Source organism: Microtus oregoni, unplaced genomic scaffold, assembly GCF_018167655.1.
Source record: "Microtus oregoni isolate MIOR12 unplaced genomic scaffold, Mior012 000028F_ref0000031, whole genome shotgun sequence".
NCBI lineage: Eukaryota > Metazoa > Chordata > Mammalia > Rodentia > Cricetidae > Microtus > Microtus oregoni.
This window is the reverse complement of record NW_024543087.1, coordinates 2,626,475-2,647,138: the sequence shown is the minus strand read 5'-3', so window position 1 is coordinate 2,647,138 and position 20,664 is coordinate 2,626,475. Positions and strand designations below refer to the sequence as shown.

Below are 20,664 nucleotides of genomic sequence, written 5' to 3'. Positions count from 1 at the left end.
CATGCTGAGAACACATGCTCCCAGCTTAGGAGGCTGGTCCAAAGTAGTTGCATCAAACCCCTTCCTGGGAATTTTGTCAGCTGTTCCAAAGCAGCTAAGGATAGCGTCCCTAGGTTGGGACGAGGTGGTGTGGACGACTGCTGCGCCCCCTGGTGGCCACTCGCCTTGTCCACAAACGCCCAGAACTCTGAGGCACATAGCAAGGTGGCAGCTATAGAGCCTGCAGGCTGCCCAGCCCAGAGCATTTCCACCCCTGCTGCTTTGGTTAGGGACCTACACTAAAGCCTGTGTCCTCAGACCTGTTCAGACCAGATGTCACTTCTCCCACGGACCACCTCAGACCAACAATAGGCCCTGATGCAGAACTGCTCACACACATAGACACACGCGCATTAGTAAACACTTCAGTTTATTCCCTACACACTTCTGAAGCCACCTCATGTCATTTTACACGGTATACAAATAGCTGTACAAGATCAGTATGTCGTCACGGGTTTCAGTTTATGAGTATGTGAAAGTTAAAATGTGCCCATCGGGTACCCAAAATAGATCTTTGTTATCAACTGAGGAGTAGCTTACAATATGGGCAGCAGACCCTAGGGGTGAGTGTGCGGAATAAATGGTTTGGCCTAAATTAGCAAATTCTTTTATGTTCTTAGAAAAACCCACTAAGCCAAATCAAATCCTAGGGGCTGAGTCGTACAAAGTTTTCATTAGGTAACATTTCTGAAGCAGTCTAAGAATCATATCAAAATAAGGGTTAAAGGTCACACATAATGCAGCAGACATGGGTCAAAGAGAAAGGAAAGAATAGGGTTAATTTAAGGCAATTGTGGGCCACAGCCCTGCCCATCACATCCCATGGGTGAGCATTTCCCTCGCCCACTATTACCAGCCCCCTCCACGGCTGTCCTGCTGATGTCTCCCCAGCAACACGAGAGTGGGAGGAGAGATTGGGAGGGGTTTCCTTGTTGAGACTGGGGATGGACACTGAAGTCTGACCCAATCTACGACTAGATTCCTAGGATCCTAGAGCAGGTCTAGCGATAATGGCTGTCCATGCCCAGGACCAAGAGGCAGGTCCAGGGGAAGAGAGGAGCCAGTTAGACGGTAGCAGCATGAAATGCCACCTTGTGAATGGTTGAGCACAGGTGAGGTCTGTGGCCTGCTGCACACTCCCAGCCACCTTGCGGCCCTTTTCCCTGTGGCCACCTGCAATCCTCACGGGAGCATACAGGGACTGCGAGCTGGTGTTCCTGTCCTGTTGCGGGGAAGATGCTGAGGAACAGCAGGCAGGGACTTCCACTGTGACACAGGACTGAGAAAGAACAAAGCTGACCTCCAGGCCGCTGGGTTGGCTGACCCTACCTCGTCTCTCGAGGGCACACCCGGTTTCTCTTCCACCACCATTCTTGGCTCTCACAGCACACAGGTAGAATGGCCCCAGACCTGAGGACATCCAGGCATGAGCAGTAGCTCAGCAAGGGTTTGCTGGACACGGCTGACAGCAGTGTGCACTCCTGACCATGCTGTGTCTCTCTCACGTGTACACACCTGGACATGCCCCGCCTCTCTCACGTGTACACACCTGGACATGCCCGCCTCTCTCACGTGTACACACCTGGACATGCCCCCGCCTCTCTCATGTGTGCACTCCTGACCATGCTGTGTCTCTCTCACGTGTACACACCTGGACATGCCCCGCCTCTCTCATGTGTGCACACCTGGACATGCCCCGCCTCTCTTAGGTGTGCACACCTGGACATGCCCCGCCTCTCTCACATGTGCACACTTGGACATGCCCCCGCCTCTCTCACGTGTGCACACCTGGACATGCCCCGCCTCTCTCACGTGTGCACTCCTGGACATGCCCCGCCTCTCTCATGTGTACACACCTGGACATGCCCCGCCTCTCTCACGTGTGCACACCTGGACATTCCCCGCCTCTCTCATGTGTGCACACCTGGACATGCCCCGCCTCTCTCATGTGTACACACCTGGACATGCCCAGCCTCTTTCCCAGGTCATTCATTGTCAAGCATACAGAAGAGACTGGAAGGTGGCTGTGTTGGTGTCACAGTGGGCAGGCATTTCCTTCAAGGAGCAACCCAGGTGTGAACCTAGGCTCCGGTCACCTCCCTGGGTCTGCCAGCTACTGCGCTAGCCCCCAGCAGAGATGACAGGAGATGACCATCAAAGTGCTCGTTCTCCTGAGGGCTGAGCCGAGGTGGGGCAGAGGGTCAGGCTTCAAAGTCGGTTCCCTCTCCATCATGGTGCCTGTCTCTCTAGACTCTAGCCTACATCTATCTCTCTCTGGAGGCAGGGATGTAGGAGGCAGAGTGGAAACAGGCAGGGGAGAGGGGATACACGGTGGCTAGGGAAGAAAGGGGCTCAAAGAAAAAGCCCACAATGCGTATCAACAGGGTTCATGGTCAGCAAGAACCACAGCCATGGGGTCAGTGAGGTGTCCGTGACTGAGATAGTCCAGTTCTTTCCACCCAGAAAAAGGGAAGTCAGGTACAGTTCCCACCAAGATAAGGCTCACTGAGGGGCAAGTCATCAGAATCATATGCTTTCTGCCCAAGTGCTGGGCCACTCCCACCCAGTACCAGCAGACAACAGCACCTGCAGAAGTCCATCCGCAGTCTGTGAACATCTGGACAGAAAAGCACCTGGAGGCCATCTCAACACCGTGTTATGTGAGCCAGCTGGGCAGCACTACCTAGCTGCTCATCTAAAAATGCCAGAGGGGCGCTCCTGCCTTGGAACCAGGTTCCGGGCATCAAAGATCCCACTGGGGATACCAACATCCAGGTCTGAACCAAGTTACCCCAAAACCCGGGGTTTCCTGGAAACTTATTTCCCGTCACCACCCTCTTCCAGGGAGGTGAGCCTGCTTGGCTGTATTCCAGATAAAGGTTCTCTGTTTTCTGTTTCCCTTGAAGCACCTTTTCCTTCCATTTATGACAGTCTGGAACCCTGTCAACCAAGTGTGGACAACACCCTCGCTAGCACCTAAGGGTTATGAAATGTCTCTGGCAAGGGCTCATCCACAAGTCACTGCTCGTAGACTGACGACCAGAGGCTCAACCCCTAGAGTGTGGGGGGTCTCCAGACAGGGGCAACACAATACCACAGAGGCTTACAAGGAAAACAGTGTATTTTTAGGCTGATTTTTTTTAACTTACTTAAAAAATGTTTTGAGTGTATGTTTTGAATTAAAAGAATTTTCTCTTCTCTCTGGCTTCCTCTATGGCCACTTCAAAATTCTCTCAGGAAGAATGAGCATTTGCCTATGCAGTATATACAGAATTACACAGTGTGAGATCAACAAAGACACAAGGTTCACGTTCACATCCAAGGATGTTGCCAATATGACACTTATACTCAGACATTATAGATTTGATTAAAAATAGAAAATTCTCCTCTAAGGAAACAAAGTCAGACGGCGATGCTTTCCCAACCCAGTTCTGGGTCACAGACACCTGGTGGCTCACCAACATGTACCAGCGACAGTCAAGCAAGAGAACTCTTTACCCCACACACCTGTCTTCCCCGCTACTCAGTAACTTTGGGGATAGCTTTCTCCTTCACAAACGATCAAAATAGGACTGATCACTTACGGAGCCAAATGGCTCAACCCACACAGTTGTGGGGGCACTACTCCAAGAACGAGCCAGAGGGGTGAACCCCAACATGGCTTCTTGAGTGCCACCAGATACCCACACTGGAGCTGCAGGGGGCTCTTATTCAGAAGCACACCTTAGCAGCTTTGCAGCACGGGTGTCAGTCACACGAAGCTTTGCAACGCTAACACCCACTCAATGCCTGCCCATAAAACAACAGGGCCCTCGGTCTAACCGAGATGCTCAGGCACGGCCTCTCCAGGAGGCACACAGGACCACGCCTCCAGCAATGCTACCTTGACAGGCAATGGGCTGCCACCCAAAGATGACCGAAGCCTCTCCCCAATTCTGCCAAGCACCGCTGAACCCCAGCATTTCCATTCCTCTCTGCCCCATGGAAAGGACCCTGGGGCTCTCACATCTGCTAATGTCCATGTGCTTATGACCCAGTAATATTGGTTATTAATTTAATAATCTTCAGATAGACCCTGCAAAAGAGATACAGACAACATCCGTATCTACAGAGTCCCACCACCATAAACGGTCGCTGTAAATTAAATAAACTCGGATTTACTTAGCATTTCTTTAGCCTAAGTTTGCCTTCATTCTAAATGAGCTTCAATTTATATCCAAAATATATTTAAATATTCCAAAAGTATATCGAACCCAAGTTATCAAAAATGTAAACAAAATTTACCTAGCTTACATTTATGAGCCATATTTTCAAGCTTTTAATTTACCCTGACACTCTAGGGAAAACTGACTGAGGTCACACTGGAACTGCAAACTGGTTTCAACTTTAAAGAGTCTCCTTGCAGACCATTTCCTGGCAGGCCAACGACCAAAGCTACCATCATGGAATCTAGTGGTGTGCAGCATCGCTTTAGGTAGGAGACCAACACATGGTCACTCTGACCATCAGAGATGCTCTCCCGGCAAGCTCTGGCTTCGGCTGCCTGTCCTGTGCCCGGCTGGCCATTATCCACAAATGCTCCACACAAACCGAGATGCAACCGGCCGCCCTGGGTCCTCCATGACACCTGCCAGAACCTGTGATCTCGGGAGCTTCATGGATGGAGATCTGAGGTGAAATTGAGAAGCAGGAGCAGAAACAGACTGGCCTTCCGGGGACGGGGAGGGGAAGTCAAAGGCTCCATTCACTGCATGATGCTATCCTCACACTCCGTAGTCAGACTGCCTCTCCTGCAGCTGTCTGGTTAGGGTCTGATACGAAGAGAGAAGAGCCACTCCTATGTGGAAGAGGATTTGCCAGGTGTTCCTCAGCCCGTGCAGGTACACGTTGCCCAGGCAGATGAAGGCCAGCATCAGCACCACCTTCAGAGTCCTGGCTGAACTATAGAACAGGTACAGGTAACACTGAAATGAGACCACAATACAACCAGTCAGAGAGAAGCAGACAGCCTCAAGTCAGATGCAGCCACAAACAGCTGCATGCGTGCACCTATTCACTGATGCCTGCATGCATGAGCTTGTTCACTGATGCATGCATGCACGTGCCTATCCGCTGATGCAATCATGCATGGCCTATTCTCTGAATTCACTACAGCAAAGCTGGGACCCGTGGCTGTTAACCACCGAGTGAACAGGAGGAGATTCAAAAAGAACAAAACAGGTGTCACAGGAGGAAGGACACTAGCGACACACAGGCACATGCCCAGCCTGGGGATGCAGGAAGACAGAGATGCAGCATAGGGGACAGACCAGACCATAAGACCCTCCCAAGACTGCGTGGCCTCCCTGTGAAGTCCCCCTCAGGGAAAGCCATGCGTTCACACTGTGGTTTCACCCTGGGTGTCACCGTTACCCCAGTCACGGACTGCACCCACCTGGACGATGCAGGCCACAGAAGGGACGAAGAAGGCCAGGATGTTCCCAACTTCCTCCTGGGCGATCTGAAACAGATCCGGGGCACACAGAAGAGAGGTTTGGCTGAAAGGAACCACCATGGCATGAAGCTCGTTATTCCCATTTCCCGGGTGTGACTGACAGTTCAAAGACGCCTCGTCAGACTTTTTTCAATGTTAGACAGACCACACACTCCTGTCTTGGGCAGTCATGCTACACCCTCAACATGCAACGAGGTCCCGCCCCCTCAGCCCTCCCAACCCTTCCCATCTGCTAGTGCTAAGCTTCTTCTAGGACCTCCTGCCCCAGGCACTACCACCTAGATGCTGTCCCTGCACGATCCAAGAGACCCTCAAGGCAACCAACCAGGCACCAATTCTACTGCACACAGCTGCCAGGTGCCTGATCCACACCACACACTGGTCAGGTAACTAACTGGCCTGAGAGTTTTCACAGCTATGGCTCTAACACAGGCCCAGTGCTGCTCTTCAAAGGGCCCAGTCCACATCAGCCTTCTGGACTCAACACCCACGAACCACCATCCCTTACTCTACAGTCAACACCTCTCACTGCCATGAGTACTAAGGCTTTATCTTTTGTTTTGTTTTTTTAATTGAAAATTCATACGATATATTCTGATCCCAGTTTCCTCTCCCTAACCCCTCTCAGGACCTCCCCACCCCCCTCCATCCAACCAACTCCATGCTTTCTCTCTTTAAAAAAAAAAAAACAGGCAAAAATAATAGTAATAATAATAAAATAAAAAATAAAATGAAAAAATATAGTAAACACACACACCTCCAAATCCATAAAAACACAAAATCAGAAACCGTAACATATAATCAAAAGGCCAGTAAAACTAAAAAAATGTCCAAACAAAAAAATATGAGACAAAAATCTATAAAAACACTACGGCTCTATCTTTAAAAATAGCAGACACCTGCTTATGCTAATAATAGTTCTATTCCTTTGACAAGCGTTCGAAAACTTCCAAAAATATTTTTTTCCTTTTGTTGGTCACCAGCAGTGGTCAACAAAAGGAATGCTCACTTAGTCCCAGGGATGTGGGTCTCTGACAAGAGAAGAGGCTCCTGTGGGCCACACACCACAGGGCGGGGACATCTCTTCCTAGAGCCTGTCAGTGTGAGACTCTACCCTGCACCCTGCTGACAATGGAACCTGGTTCCCAGGGAGGGACTGGGAAGCAGCCCAAAGTCCCCGCTGGCAAGCTGTCTACTTCACAGCAACATCCCAGCACTCCCAAGGTCAGTCACAAAGGGGTCCTTCCAAATTTGTTCAACTTACTACAAAGAACAATTTTTTGTTTCGGATTCTTTTATTTTATACTCTACCCTAAGCTGAAGATTGGGTATGGGTTTCTGATCTTCCTGCCTCCGCATCTCCAATGCTGGGATTAGGGGGTGCATAGCCATATCCAGCTTATGGATTAAAAGTTCTAAAATGTTTTATTTGAACTTTTGATATTCGTAAAACCTAACTGTGCCGGGTGGTGGTGGCCCACACCTTTGATCCCAGCACTGGGAAGGCTGACGCAGGAGGATCTCTGTGAGTTTGAGGCCAGCCTGAACTGGGACAGACCCATAGCTACACAGAGAAACCCTGTCTCAAAAAACCAAAACAGCAAAAACAACCACAAACAAACAAAAATCCTAACTGCACAGTGAGCTGATCAATAGACTGCCTCCCATGGTCAGCTTCTGTCACTTGTCTTCCCACTGGACCATGAAGCAGGGCTGGGGATGCAGCTCTGGATAAACAGCGCATGCTGAGGCAGTCAGAAAATCCTGGGTTCGATCCCCAAGGCCACCTGTAAGGAGTGTTCTGCGAGGTGAACTCCGCGGATGAGGTTCAGGGCAGCGCACATGATGTTGAGCACGAGGGAGAGAATGCCCAGCGCCGTCACCGGCTCCATCCGGAGATTCAGGGCTTCACAATGGAAAGAGAGGAGCGTTCGGTGAGAACTGTATCTCTGCGACACGAGGGGACAGGATACCAACCAGCCAACTAGACCTCTGCTAACAGACCCACGATGCTAAGCACAGAACCACAAGCACGCATCTAAAAAGCAACAGAAGTTAGCGGGGCAAGTCAGAAATGAACGCCAGAATGGATCTCAGAAATGGAGGTGAACTTCTTCCAGGAAAAAAAAAAAGCTCTTTTTCATGTCAGACGCAAATCTGTAAGCACTCAGTTGCCTTTTTATTTTAAGCAGGAGTGGCTTGCCCCCAGAGGGGTGTCCAGAGACACCTGTAATTGTCATCAGGACAGGCAAATGCCAGTGGCACTGCTAAGCATCCTGCAGGACATGGGATACCTCAACACAGAGTCACCCAAAACAGCACGCCCACAGGCCAGGCTGAGATGCTGGGGCAGGAGTGTCCAGACTCGAGAAGCACTTCCTCCACCACCTTTTCCAGTTTGTAAACTGTTCCACTCTATTCCCAATAAGGACAATGTTCAGTGTCAGGTGGGCATCCAGACAAATCCACAGCAGACGTCTCAGTAATTCTAAAATACCCAGGAGGAGGAGGTGTTCCATCTAGAACTGTAGCCAGGATGATAAAGGGAACACGGACTTGCTCTCTCCCAATGCTCATCATTCAAATGGATTCTGGTTCACAGCTGCTACCCAGTCCCTTCTCCTGCTGTGCTCCTTCCTAAGTATCCTTTCTGGTCCTGACAGTTCCCCCGCAAGTAACGCACAACACATGCCCTGGAAGCCACAGTCCAGCTAAAACCAGCGTTAGTGTGTTAGTTCCCACCAGAACAGAAATGCTACCTGTGAGGACTCTAGCCTTGGGACAATTAGGTGAGGCAGGAAAAGGTCCTGACAGGTGGGTAACTTGGCGCTTTGGGGATTTGCTCCTCTTTTCTAAGTGCTTAAAAAAAACAAAACATACATTACAAAGGGGTCGCTGTGGTCACTCATGGCAAGGGGAGAGCTTGGGCTTGATTACCCGGCCTCCTCCTTCAAGTTCTCCCAACACTAAACAGGAGCAGCCTGCTGATTGGCAGGCGAGCCAACCTGGGAATATATTGGTTTAAACACACTCAGCCCAAACCAAATATACTTAATATGCCACTTAAACTTCAAGCCAAGAGCTCAGTATGGAAATTTTTTAAATTAGATTGTTATAATGCAGACAGCTCTTCCAGGGGACACACCATGGCATGTGTGCAGAGGTCAGAGGACAAAGGTCAGGGGACAAAGAAGGGAGTCTCCTCCTACCATGTGGTCTTCAGACATGACACTCAGGTGCCTGGGGTGGAGGCAAGCCTTTACCCCAGAGCCACCCATTGGCCCCCACTGAAGAATTTTTAGATGGCACATAGATACTGTCCCTACACCCCTTCTCCAACAAGAGGGTTGTGGTTTCCCAACACAGGCTTCCAGTGCCTTAGTAATGTGGTAAACCAGAGAGTCCCACGAGGGGCTTCCAGCACAGTAATTCTCACAGCATGAAAACCTGTGAGCTTCACCATGACGCACAGCCTGCCAAGATGGCCTGGACCCTCGGGAATGTCATCAGACTGCTTCCTTGACAAAGGCCACTCTCACAACAGTTTATAACAACTATGTGGGAAAAGGGTTCGTCTATATTCAAGTATATCCCAAGATATTGAACATGCTACCACCAAACCAGACCATTTTCGAGTGGGGGAAATTCTACCTGACATGCGTCCTTTCGCACCAGAGAACAGCAGGCACTTACCAGACTCAGTGTGCACTGGGGTGTGGCTGTTCAGCACGCCATTGGCCACGTCTGTGCCCTCCAGGGACAGAAGTGCTGGAGGCTGGAGCTCAAGCTCCTCCTGAATCTTTTCGAAGCCACTCTTCATCTGGGAGGAGCTCACGTGGTTAAAATGCCACTTTGTTTTCTGAATGACACTGTCTGCGGAGAGAGAGAGGCCCAAGGTGAGCATCATCAGGATGGGAGCTCCAAGACAGCATGCGGGGAGAGAAGCACCCGTTGCTAAGCAACTGGCAAATCAGCCAGATTCCAAACTGAGTCAGTTATGGGAGGTCAGGTGAGTGCTGCGCATTAACACTAATCTGATCCATTTCTTCAAAGCATATAATTAAGTGTGGCTGCAGAAATCACCAACCTCAGCTACCCGAGGGGGGCAGGAGGCACTGGACTGAACTGGGAGTTGGGGATGGGAATCCCTGACAGTCTCATGTCAAGAGCTTTCTGAAGATAAACATGGCTCTACAGTACAAGCTGGGAGGCCACGTTGGGAGGTGTGCAGGTTGTGTTGGCCTACTCAGCACAAGCTGGAGCCATCTGGGAAGAGGAGCTTTCCAGATGAGAAACCGCCTGCATGAGATTGGCCTATAATGACAAACCTGTAATGGGGGAGGGCAGGAGCCCACTGTGGGCAGTACGACCCCGATGGCAAATTTGTGATGGGGGAGGGCAGGAGCCTGCTGCGGGCAGTGCAACCCTGATGGCAAATCTGTGATGGGGGAGGGCAGGAGCCTGCTGCGGGCAGTGCGACCCCGATGGCAAACCTGTGATGGGGGAGGGCAGGAGCCCGCTGCAGGCAGTGCAGTGCGACCCCTGGGAAGGTGGGCCTGGGCTGTACAAAAATGCAGACTCAACATGTTGGCCATGGGTGAGGCGCAAGCCTGTAAGCAGCATCTCTCCATGGCCTCTGCTTCAGTTCCTACTCCAGGTCCCCTCCTTGAGTTCCTGCCCTGACTTTCCTTCATAAGATATGTACATAAGACATATATGTGTGTGTATGTGTGTGTGCGTAATACATATGCATATATGTATATATGTACATATATATGTATACACATATACACACCCTGTAAGCCAAACAACCCTTTTCTTCTCAAGGTGCTTTGGGTTGGTCATAGTGTTTATCACAGCAATAGAAAACAAACTAGGAAAGAAATGCTGGTTTTGAATCTTTCAGTCATATTACTATTAACCCATTTCAACAAATGACATGGCTTTATCAGTTTTGTTTTGTTTTTTTAAGCCAAGGGGTTCATACAGTCCAGGCTGGCCTCAGATTTGCTAGATAGCCAAGGATGGCCTTAAACTCCTGATGGGACCAACTGCTAGGATTATAGGTATGTGCCACCATGCCTGGCTGACATGTTTTTGAAGTTTTCCTCGCATGCATTAGGAAGCCCCAATCACACACAGGCATGATTCCAGCACTATTCTCTGACTCATGCTCCCACACACTAAGGAGTCATGACAGTGCTATGATGTGGGAACTCCTTTTTGTATATGTGTTGCTTTTATCGGTTAATGAAAAGAAGCAGCTGCTTGGGCCTACGGTGAGGCAGAATAGACCTCGGTAGTAAAACTAAACTGAATGCTGGAAGAAAGTAGGCAGTCAGAGAGATGCCAGAACCCGGTAAGCCACAGCCTTGTGGTGATACACAGAATAATAGAAATGGGTAATTTAAGATGTAAGAGTTAGTTAATAAGGAGTCTGAGCTAATAGGCCAAACTGTTTTAATTAATACAGTTTCTGTGTGATTATTTCAGGTCTGGATGGCCGGGAACAAACAAGCAGCCTCTGACTACAGCGCTAGGGAAGGTCTCCGGTCAGACTCAGCTCGCTGCTTTGCAGGAAGACAACTACAGAGACAAGGGGGAAAGAATACAGCTCCACTCCTCTCTAATACACTGACACCAAGGGAGCCACAGCTGAGGTCTGCCTGGGGTGACTACCAGGCTGTGTTCTGGAGACTTGGGAACCACATGGGCCCTTCTGGCTGAGCCTGGAACAAACATGTCTTCTGCCAAAGCAGGCCTTGTCAACCTGCTGAAGGAAGGACCAAATTGTCTCATTTCCAAACTGTCACAGCCGAATGTTTTGAAAAAAAAAAATATTGCTGGAATGTGACATCAAGTGGAGGAGTTAGAAACATTTCCTCCACTTCCGGACTTAGCATGGAGGAAAATTCCCCAGGTAGCTCGGCCCAGAACTGGTGTCAACAGAACTGTCTCCAAGAGTAAGACAGTAAACACTTGAGGCTGCTGGGCACATCCTGTCTCAGGAATCTACGGATAGCTACTATCCATAGATAACAGCTCTGATTCATATAGCATAGCTCTGAACTCTATAGACTATGGTTTGCTTCGGAAGCCTATGGAGAACGTTCCTCCATCTCCCCACAGGCTCTGAAGACACAGAAAGATACCGTGGTAAGCTGCAAGACCACTTTAATTCCTGTGAAATCAGAGCATATGGTAGAACCTCCTGTGGTTTTCCCGGGGCCAAACCTAGACTTCAGTTTCTATAAACATAACATCATATGAGAAAGAAAAGGACAAAGACAGTTACAAACCGAACTCAAGAAAAGCGTAGGGCCGGGAGGCCAGGCCAATGCATGTGGCGTCATAGGAAGCTATGAAGTCCCACCACAGAGTCTCCAGGAAGCAGAAGGCCATGGCTGCCGGGCACTGACGTGAGCAGATGGCCATGCAGGCCACGTCCCCCGAGGATAAGAAACTGAAAGAGAAGGTGACAGCTGAGCTGCCAGGAGACAGAATAAACCCCCACCTCACCTTGGGTTAATGTTTACTTTGCTCTTCTTTAAAGATAAGATCTCTCTGTCACTCAGGCTGGCTTCAAACTATGTAGCCGAGGCTGGGTCAAATTATGTAGCCAAGGTTAGCCTTTAACTGATGAGCTTCCCACCTCGGCCTCCTGAATACTAGGATTACAGGTACAGACTCGGTACACACATATACATTCAGGCAAAACAGTCATACGCATAAAATTAAACAAACAAATCTAAATTTTAGAAAAATTTAAGAAAAGACTAAGGCTGACAAGATGGGTCAGCAAATAATGGTGCATACTGCTGAGACTGATGACCGAGAAAAATCCCCAGAATCCACATTTAAAAGCTGGATGTGGAGGCATGCATCTGTAACCCGAGCACTCCGAGGACAAAATGGGAACTGGTGACAGAATTGCTTAGAAGCTTGCAGGCCAGCTAGCCTAGAACAAGGGAGGCCTGACCTTAACAAGGTGGGGGATGGACCTCCCTGTGCATGTATGACCTGACCTTAACACAGTGAGAGATGGACCTCCCTATGAATGCTATGGCATCCGAATAACCACATTTTTGTGTACACATATGTGTGCACACATGCATATATACAACAGAATAAGTCAAATTTAAAAAAGAAATGATTGCCAGGCGGTGGAGGTGCACACATGTAATCCCAGCACTCGGGAGGCAGAGGCTGGCAATCTCTAGTTTGAAGCCAGTCTGATCCACAGAATAAGTTCTAGGACAGCCAGGGATCCACAGAGATAAACAGTCTTGAGAGATTTAAAAAAAAGAAGAAGAAAAACGTCTAAGCTGCCTCCATGACAATGAGGGTGGATATTTAATGCAAACTATGAAGAAGCAGGTGAGTTGGGTTGACTGACCTAATGTGCACAGGTGTTGGGGTCAACCCCGGCACCGTAAAAACAAGCAAAACGAGAAAAATCAAGAGCAGAACATTTTATAGTCCTGTTTTTTAGGAGTTGCCAAGGCAGCCTGGATTTAATTATGAGGTCATGGACTTCTTCAGGAAAAGGGAGTCCTGTCTGATGCACAGCTTCCTGAGCCATGCAGACGGGCGCAGGGAAGAGGCAGTGCAGGGAGGGGGCAGCGGAGGCAGCAGCTCCAGGAGTCCGCTCCTCAAGGGGGCAGCTCAGGTCTCCAGCCACCATCCCCTCTGCCTGATACTACCCTTCCGCCTGCCCTCGGGCCAGGTTGGCACTTGCCTTCTGCTTTTATGATTCTGAGGCCAAACAGACCTAAAAGGATGCCAACGTCTCTGGCCAGTTTTAAGTATCATGAAAGGGGAAGAAAGGGGACTTGGCAAGCAAAGACCTAGCAGGTAAAACCGCAGGCAGGCGTACAGTCTGTAACAAGCCACTTGACTATTTCCAAGCCTGCCTTGCTCCTCAACACAAGAAAGGACCGAACGCACGAGCGACAAACCTGGGGCCCAACTGGCTGCTTTCAAATCCTGGCTCCACCGCTCACTAGCTGAAGCTTCCTTAAGTCGCTTGACCTCAATTCCTCCTTGGCAAAGCACGTGACCTGTCTGGCCTGCCTGACCCTGCCAAGTGTCTCATAAGCCCCTGAAACCGCAGAACGTCGTGAGGATACAAAGCACCCACAGCCTCTGCCGTCGTCATCGTCACTGGTACCCACCGTGGGCTTTCCCTATTATACTAACTCCGTATCTGTTTCTCTTCTTCCCTCATGAGACTTTAAGTTCCTTGAAAGGAGAGGCCCACCCTCACTTACTTTCATTCCCCTGTTCCCGTCATGGAACAGCCACAGGAAAATCCATGCTGGGATGAGGCTTGGTTGGCAGAGTGCTTGCACACCCCAACGGGTCAAGGCCATCCTCCGCTGCCCTCTAAGGACAGGGCTTGGGGAACTCTTGTGTCTGGGCTCCTCCACTTTTCCCTCCCTGGCATTTTAACGTAGCTTCTAGTCTTCTTCCTTCTGTTGTAACTAAGTAAAAAATAGGATGACTAAAAGGGTGCCCCCTGGGGAGAAGCTGGGTCTCCCCACATCCAAGGATGCTCTACGGACAGCAGATGATCAACAGCACTGAATGGCGGTGCTGAGGATGGACATCCACTCCTTCCCTGACTCTGTTGCAAGCATACACCACCTGACTGCTGAGACCATACCTTTAACCTTTAACCTTCAACCCACACTGCTTTGTTACCTCAGCCTGTGGGTAAAATGACCCCGTGTTTGCTGACGTCCTGGAGAAGCGAATGTGTTCACTTACTAGATTTGGAAGTCTCGGCTTTCTGCAGAACCTCGGCCAGGACACTGAGCCAGCCTCTGGGCTAAGGCCTTGAGCTGCCTCCTGCATTCCAGAAACTCCTGGGCGTAGTAGAAGTCAGTGGAGGCTGAGAGGGGCAGCCCATCCCTCACCCGTACTATGCTTGCAAAAACGATCATGGGCATGGTCCGCCAGAGAAATCATGAGGCCACCTGAGGGAAGAAAGGTTGCCTGTCAGTGAGGCAGGAGATGGTGTCAGGGACCCCAACACTGGAATAGCAAATTATTTCCCCTGTGCCACTCCTGGTTCTCGCCACTTCACTTTCTTCCCTCCTCCTCCTCTTTATTGAAGCCGCCCCTTCCCAGAACTAAGCCTACTGGGATGAAGCACACTAGGATGGAGGAAGAGGCGGGGCCAGCAGGACTCGGGGGCAACAGCAGCAACAGCAGGAAGTAGGCTGCAGAGTTCAAGGTCCTAAAGGGATAGGAAGTGCCTGTCCCAAGCAGCACTTGTCAGGCCACCCAGGGAAGGAGGTCCTAAGCAGTTCAACTGCCACACAAGAAATGGGGGGACGTGGGGGCGTCTGGGCACGGCAGCAGCAGTGCCAGGGAGGGGCAGAAGCAGCTGGGAGCTGAGAGCACAGCCTCCAGAATTTCTGCTGTATGACACAAAGTGAACTGCATCATGGGAAGATATTAAATATTTGGTCATGCTATGTGAACACATTGAGAAACAAAAGGAAAGAGATCTGGGCCTTGTGGTGCCTTCGGCAAAGGAGGAAAAGGTACCTCTGAGGCTGGAAGGAAACCGGTGTTAGCACAGCCACACGGGGGGTTGGTCTACTGGCTGACCCCCCTGGACATCTGCATGGGACCCGGTCAGCACACCTGTGTATGATTCAGCCCTGAAACCAGGACTGACTGATGAGGTAGCCAAAACAGCTTCCACTATTCATTCTGTGCTACATGTCCCTCTCTGTCCCCTGCCTGTTGGGCCCTCCGTGTAGCAGGCGTTAGGGGGTACGCCAGCAGTACTCCTCCAGGGAGACAGCCTGACTTTAACACCACTATGGCTTCTATTCACCTGTGCCCTTCGCGGGGCCAGGTAATCTCTCTCTCTCGCCCTCTCCCCACCTCTCTCTCTCTCTCTCTCTCTCTCTCTCTCCCCCACATAGATAGAGAGACAGACAGACAGACAGACCAAGGGAGATCTCTCAACCCCATTATATCCCCAAACCTTCCAGGCTTACCAGGCTGGACAGACTTTTCTCATCTCCCTGGTTTAGCATGTCCCCTAGGGTAGGTTGTTAAAAACAAAAGCTGTGCCTCAAATTTCCTGCAACCACCAGGGGGCACTGTAGGCTTTGTAGCCTTACAAGGTGAATGCTGATCCAGGGAAGAGCACTGGGTGAGCATGGAGGTCAACACTGAGTGCAGGAAGTCAACAGTACTACCTAACACGCTTTTGCTTTTGCAAGACCGACTTCTAAAAACATTCTGGCAAAGTCCTAGCTGAGACAGAGGAAGAACAAAAGATCAGTTTGAGAGCAGAACAGGCCTGGGGTTCAAAACACTAACTCCAAACAAGGGCCTCGTATGGTCTGTATGGCCTTATCTGACGTGAAGAAAAGAATAAAATGAAAAAGGACAATAAATAAAAAATATGCCAGAAGAGTTAAGACAAGCCCCAAGTACCCCAAGGTAAAACATCTACCAGCTGGGCAGTGGTGGCACACACCTTTAATCCCAGTACTCAGGAGGCAGAGGCAGGCCAATATCTGTGAGTTCCAGAGCAGCCAGAGCTATAGAGAAACTGTCTTGAAAAATGAGAAAAATACAAAAAAACAAAAACTACACTATGTGAGTTGCCTATTAAGGCTGCAAGGAGGAAACAGGTGTCATTTCCAGGGGACAGTAATCCTGAGAACCAGTTTGGCCGCTCCCAGAAAGACCCAGAAGACCTCACCGTCACTGGAAGACTTTTACTGACCAAACCTGCTTCTCCTCCATAAAAGTTCCAACTGACTTCAGCTCTGTCCAGTTCTGTGAGAGTTGCCAGAAACTGAACCTTTAAATCCTTCAAAATATCTGGTGTTGAACAGAGGTGGCGTTAGGTATATGTCACCTTTGTCTGTGTGTCTGAGGGGAGGGGCTGAGGGGCTTAACGCCCAGCTGAGGAAGAATTTAAAAATGGAGACAGCGCTTTCAACACTGCTTTCCTTTAGTAGTGCACCTTGGGGTGGGAAGACGTAGCTCAGCGGTAGAACGTTCATCTCGTAAGCATAAAGACCCTGGCAGCACAGCAAAGAACTAAATGCTTCAGAAGACGGAAAGAGTCCGGTAACACAGGGAGGGCTGACCTCTGCGGCCGTTCACGCTTGTGAACTTGGGGCCATGAGCATGCCGGGAATTGTCCCTGCACTCTGGGGGCTGAAGGAGGAGCCTGAGTTCAAATTCCGCTTGGGCTACAAAGTGAGACCCTGCCTCCCAAACTCAGAATAGAAAAGGCGAGATCAAGGGGAGATGTGGCTGGACTGCTCCTGGAAGTGCAGGGTAGGGCTTTCCCAGGCCCTACTAAGCGCAAATAAAACCCCGGGCCTCAGCTGTACGACAGTCATAAAGAGGTTAAAAGGGAGGCAAGGAAGCCAAAGGCAGGGTCATGGGACCCTCATCTCAGACCTGGTGGCGGAGGAACCAGCAACTCAGAGCAGCCCCTGAGGAGAGAGCACAGGTAACACGATCCCATCACCACTACAACAAAACCTGCTTCCTTAACTTAATCAGAATCAGGAAAGCCAGGAGAGCCTTGCACTAAAAGCTAGTCTGGAGGCCGGAGAGATGTCTTGTGGTTAGAGCACTGGCTGCTCCAACAGAGGACCCAGGTTCAAACCCAGAGCTACAGCAAAGTTTCTACACTTAACTTGAAATAATAAAAGACTGGAGAGGTGGCTCAGCGGTTAAGAGCATTGACTGCTCTTCCAAGGGTCCTGAGTTCAATTCCCAGCAACCACATGGTGGCTCACAACCATCTGTAATGAGGTCTGGTGCCCTCTTCTGGCCTTCAGGCATACACACAGACAGAATATTGTATACATAGTAAATAAATAAATGTTTAAAAAATAATAATAATAAAAGACTTTTATCAGGCGACTGTGACAATTTCTCTCTCTCTCCTCTCTCTCTAAATACACACACACACGCACACACACATTGGTAAATGCCTGTTCATAGCTCAACTAGAGGGAAAAAGCCATAAAGGATAAACACAGAAATAGTATAGATTAAAAATCATACAGGCATGGTAGCTTACACTTTTAATTTCATCACTCAGGGACAAGAGTATCTCTGTGAGTTCAAGGCCATCCTGGTTTACAAAGCAAGTTTCAAGATATCCATGGATAGATATACAGTTGAACACTACCTTAAAAAATTAAAATTAAAAATAAATTTTAAAAAAGCACAGGCAGGCCGGTGGTGGTGGCGCACACCTTTAATCCCAGTACTCAGGAGGCAGAGGCAAACAGATCTCTGTTAGCTCAAGGCCAACCTGGTCTACAAGAGTGAGTTCCAGGATAGGATCCAAAGCTACTGAGAAACCCAGTCTTGAAAAACAACAACAACAACAAAAAAAAGTCCAGGCAGAAGGAAGAACAGAATAAAATAGGAACCAATGTAATTAAGTTAAAAAAAGAAATGACAAATTACTACAATGCCACTCTTAGAACTTAACCCAGAGGAGGGGAAGGAGAACTATACAGCACTAGGTAAAGCTTTGTTTGCCCTGACAGAGAACTAGAACTGAAGATGGCCTGCAGACAGTAACGGCTAAACACGCTACAGGGCACTCACTCCACAACACACCGTTAGATAAAAAAGGGAGCAATAAACCGGGTGTGGTGGTGGTGCACGCCTTTAATCCCAACACTCAGGAGGTAGAGGCAGGTGGGTCTGAGTTCCAGGACAGCCAGGGCTACACAAAGAAACCTGTTGGCAACTGTCAAGCATCAGGTTCTCCCTGCTCTACCCACAGACCCGGCCTACACAGGAAGCCATCTTCACTGTCACTTCCTCTCCGGTTTACTCTTTACCGTCCCCCAAGTCCCCCTAACATGCTGGCACAGGGGGTGCAAAATACAAACTGGCAAAACAAGCCAAGTTTAGCACACAAACACTTAGTCAAGCCTAAGCACCCACCATAGGCACACTTCTGAGGGAGGCATGCTAAAGGAACCGTGAACCCGTGATGGATTCACGCTCGGCCACAGGATCTGAGACCAGATTACTTAATGTGGGATCCTCTAGGCTCCACGTTGCTTGGGGATGGGGTAAGAGGGACAAAGAGGTCAACTAAGTCATCTTTAAGGGAACTGAAAATATGTTTGTTTTGGGTTTTGGAGACAGGGTTTCTCTGTGTAACCCTGGCTGTCGTGGAACTCGCTCTGTAGACCAGGCTGGCCTCGAACTCACAGAGATCCACCTGCCTCTGCCTCCAGAATGCTGGGATTAAATGTGTACACCACCACCACTCGGCTTGATCTGAATTTCTTTACGGGACCTCAAGATGTTCTCTCTGTTGCCCGTAAAACATTAAGTAGCATTTACATTAAGTGGTACAACCGTTCCTGAGGAAGCTGCGGTGCAACGGAACCTGCTTATCAGAGTCAGACTTAAAGCCGTCGCCACTTCATTTCCCTAAAGTGTTCTTCACCTGGAGGAACTTTCTGCAGACTTTCACAGACAGGCCCTGCCCATTGGGTCTGTTCTGCATGCTGCTTTTGTTTTCCTGATCTTATCACCAATTACACCAACTGAGTTGGGCGTGGGAGTCACACACCTGTGACCCCAGAACTTGGAAGCTGGAGGCAGAAGGATCTCAAGATCAAGGCCAAACTCGGGTTACAGGGAACCCTGTCTCACAAAGCCACAAACTGGACCAACTCCTTTCATCAGTGGCAACACTCTTCCTTCCGCGGCTTTGGCTTTGTGCAAGCTTGACGCCCGCCCTGCTCTGTAGGTTCTTTGTCCTGGGGATAGCGTCCAAGTCCAGGAAAGTTAGTGCAGGGGTGACCAGGCCTCGAAGAAACCAAGTCCTGCAAGACCAACCCGCTAAGGAAACTTTGCTATCAAAAGCCAGAGCCAGGGCCAGAGCTCAGCTTGCCGAAGGAGAACCGCCGCCCCGCCCCTCCCGAGACACGCCCCGGCCCTGCCCCGGGCAGCAGGCACAGCGGGCTGCGCATCCCAGCAGGCACGCGCGGTGCAGGGGGCCCGGCCTCAGCGACTCCCACGGCCCCGAGCTGCAGCCTGGAGGCCTGAGCCCCGGCCCCGCCTCTCCACGCCCTCTGGTCCCGCCAGCCTCACCTCGCCCCGCGGCCGACCTCCGCCTCGGCCACCGCAGCCCACCCGGCCGGGTGCAGGTCACCGGCGGCCGGGCTGCAGGAGATAGGATGCGGTACGCGTGCGCACGACTTGAATTCTCATTCGCTGCTGCTAAGCGACGGTCACACCCAAACAGACCAATCGTGGCGCGTCTCCGCAGTCGGGTTGTTGAGACTTCGGAATTGCGTAAATCTTAAAGGGCTGGCACCCGCTTGCTCCCCCACGACCCGCGCGCGTCTTGCCTGCTGGGCTGGAGGCCCACGCGCGAGTCTCACCTCGAGTCGTGTGAAGAGACTCCGATGTCCCCTCGATTCCTGGCCCGGAGCGGACAGGACTGTTCTCCAGAGACGTCCAGGTCCTCGCCGATTGGAGTGACACTCCCTGGGCGTGGGTTCTTGCAGGCCGCGCGGTTGGGCAAGAGGCCCGAGATAGGGGATCCGAAGAGCACGGCCTCCTGCCAGCCTGGAGGAGGTGCCAAAGTCCGATCCCCGAGCGACACACCCTCGCTGTGAGGCTGGAGGGGGGGGGGGGGAATAGGGTATCAGAGTTAGACCCCACCTGTTTTGACACGTGCTGAGCACCGCCGTGTATGCCAGTCAGGGTGAACACAGCAAGGCACTCCTGGCTCCAGAGAGGGGAGGGGAGGGGAGAGGAGGGGAGGGGAGGGGAGGGGGTCGAGCACCAGGTGGGAAAGCGGGGTCTAAACACTAGTCTTGCTTCTCAAGATAATTTACAGGAGCTTTTGGCTTGGACTTGGCGGCTCAAGGAAAGCTTCCCCGAGTAGCAAAAACCCTAACAGCAGCCCGATGAGCAAAGGAGAGCTGGTGTGTTTCAGAGACATTCGCTTGTGCACAGTACTCCACATAGCTGCGGTGTAGCTCTGTTGATTGAATGCTTGAACTACAAATCCCTGGATCAGCCCTGCCTTCTCTCTTGTCCTTGGCATCAGAACTCCAAGCTCTGCTGCGTTTTGGTCTTAGACCTTGCAT

The 20,664-nt window shown here is 50.5% G+C and overlaps 1 protein-coding gene across 3 annotated transcripts; it reads right to left on the bottom strand.

Moving 5' to 3' along the window:
• Positions 1–3,142: 3,142 nt before the first annotated feature.
• Positions 3,143–20,234, bottom strand: Sec22c (SEC22 homolog C, vesicle trafficking protein). 3 transcript variants are annotated; one of them, XM_041677243.1, is made up of 7 exons: positions 19,951–20,234; positions 14,303–14,511; positions 11,833–11,996; positions 9,227–9,406; positions 7,321–7,439; positions 5,474–5,539; positions 3,143–5,003 (listed from the first exon to the last, which is right to left on the bottom strand). In XM_041677243.1, the coding sequence occupies exons 2-7, from the start codon at positions 14,482–14,484 to the stop codon at positions 4,803–4,805; spliced, it is 912 nt and encodes a 303-aa protein (XP_041533177.1). In that variant the 5' UTR covers positions 14,485–14,511; positions 19,951–20,234; the 3' UTR covers positions 3,143–4,802. The 3 variants fall into 3 exon arrangements, with proteins under 3 accessions (XP_041533177.1, XP_041533176.1, XP_041533178.1); XM_041677242.1 differs by lacking the exon at positions 19,951–20,234 and adding an exon at positions 19,658–19,842; XM_041677244.1 differs by lacking the exon at positions 19,951–20,234 and adding an exon at positions 19,658–19,845 and having other exon boundaries at positions 4,831–5,003; positions 5,474–5,576.
• Between the last annotated feature and the right edge of the window lie 430 nt (positions 20,235–20,664).

Coding starts and splice junctions, on each gene's coding strand:
- Sec22c (XM_041677243.1), bottom strand. CDS start 14,484: ATGCCCATGATCGTTTTTGCAAGCATAGTACGGGTGAGGGATGGGCTG. Junction 7,440..9,226: donor CCCAGTGCACACTGAGTCTG/GTAAGTGCCTGC, acceptor TCCATTGTGAAG/CCCTGAATCTCCGGATGGAG. Junction 5,540..7,320: donor TCGCAGAACACTCCTTACAG/GTGGCCTTGGGG, acceptor GATCTGTTTCAG/ATCGCCCAGGAGGAAGTTGG.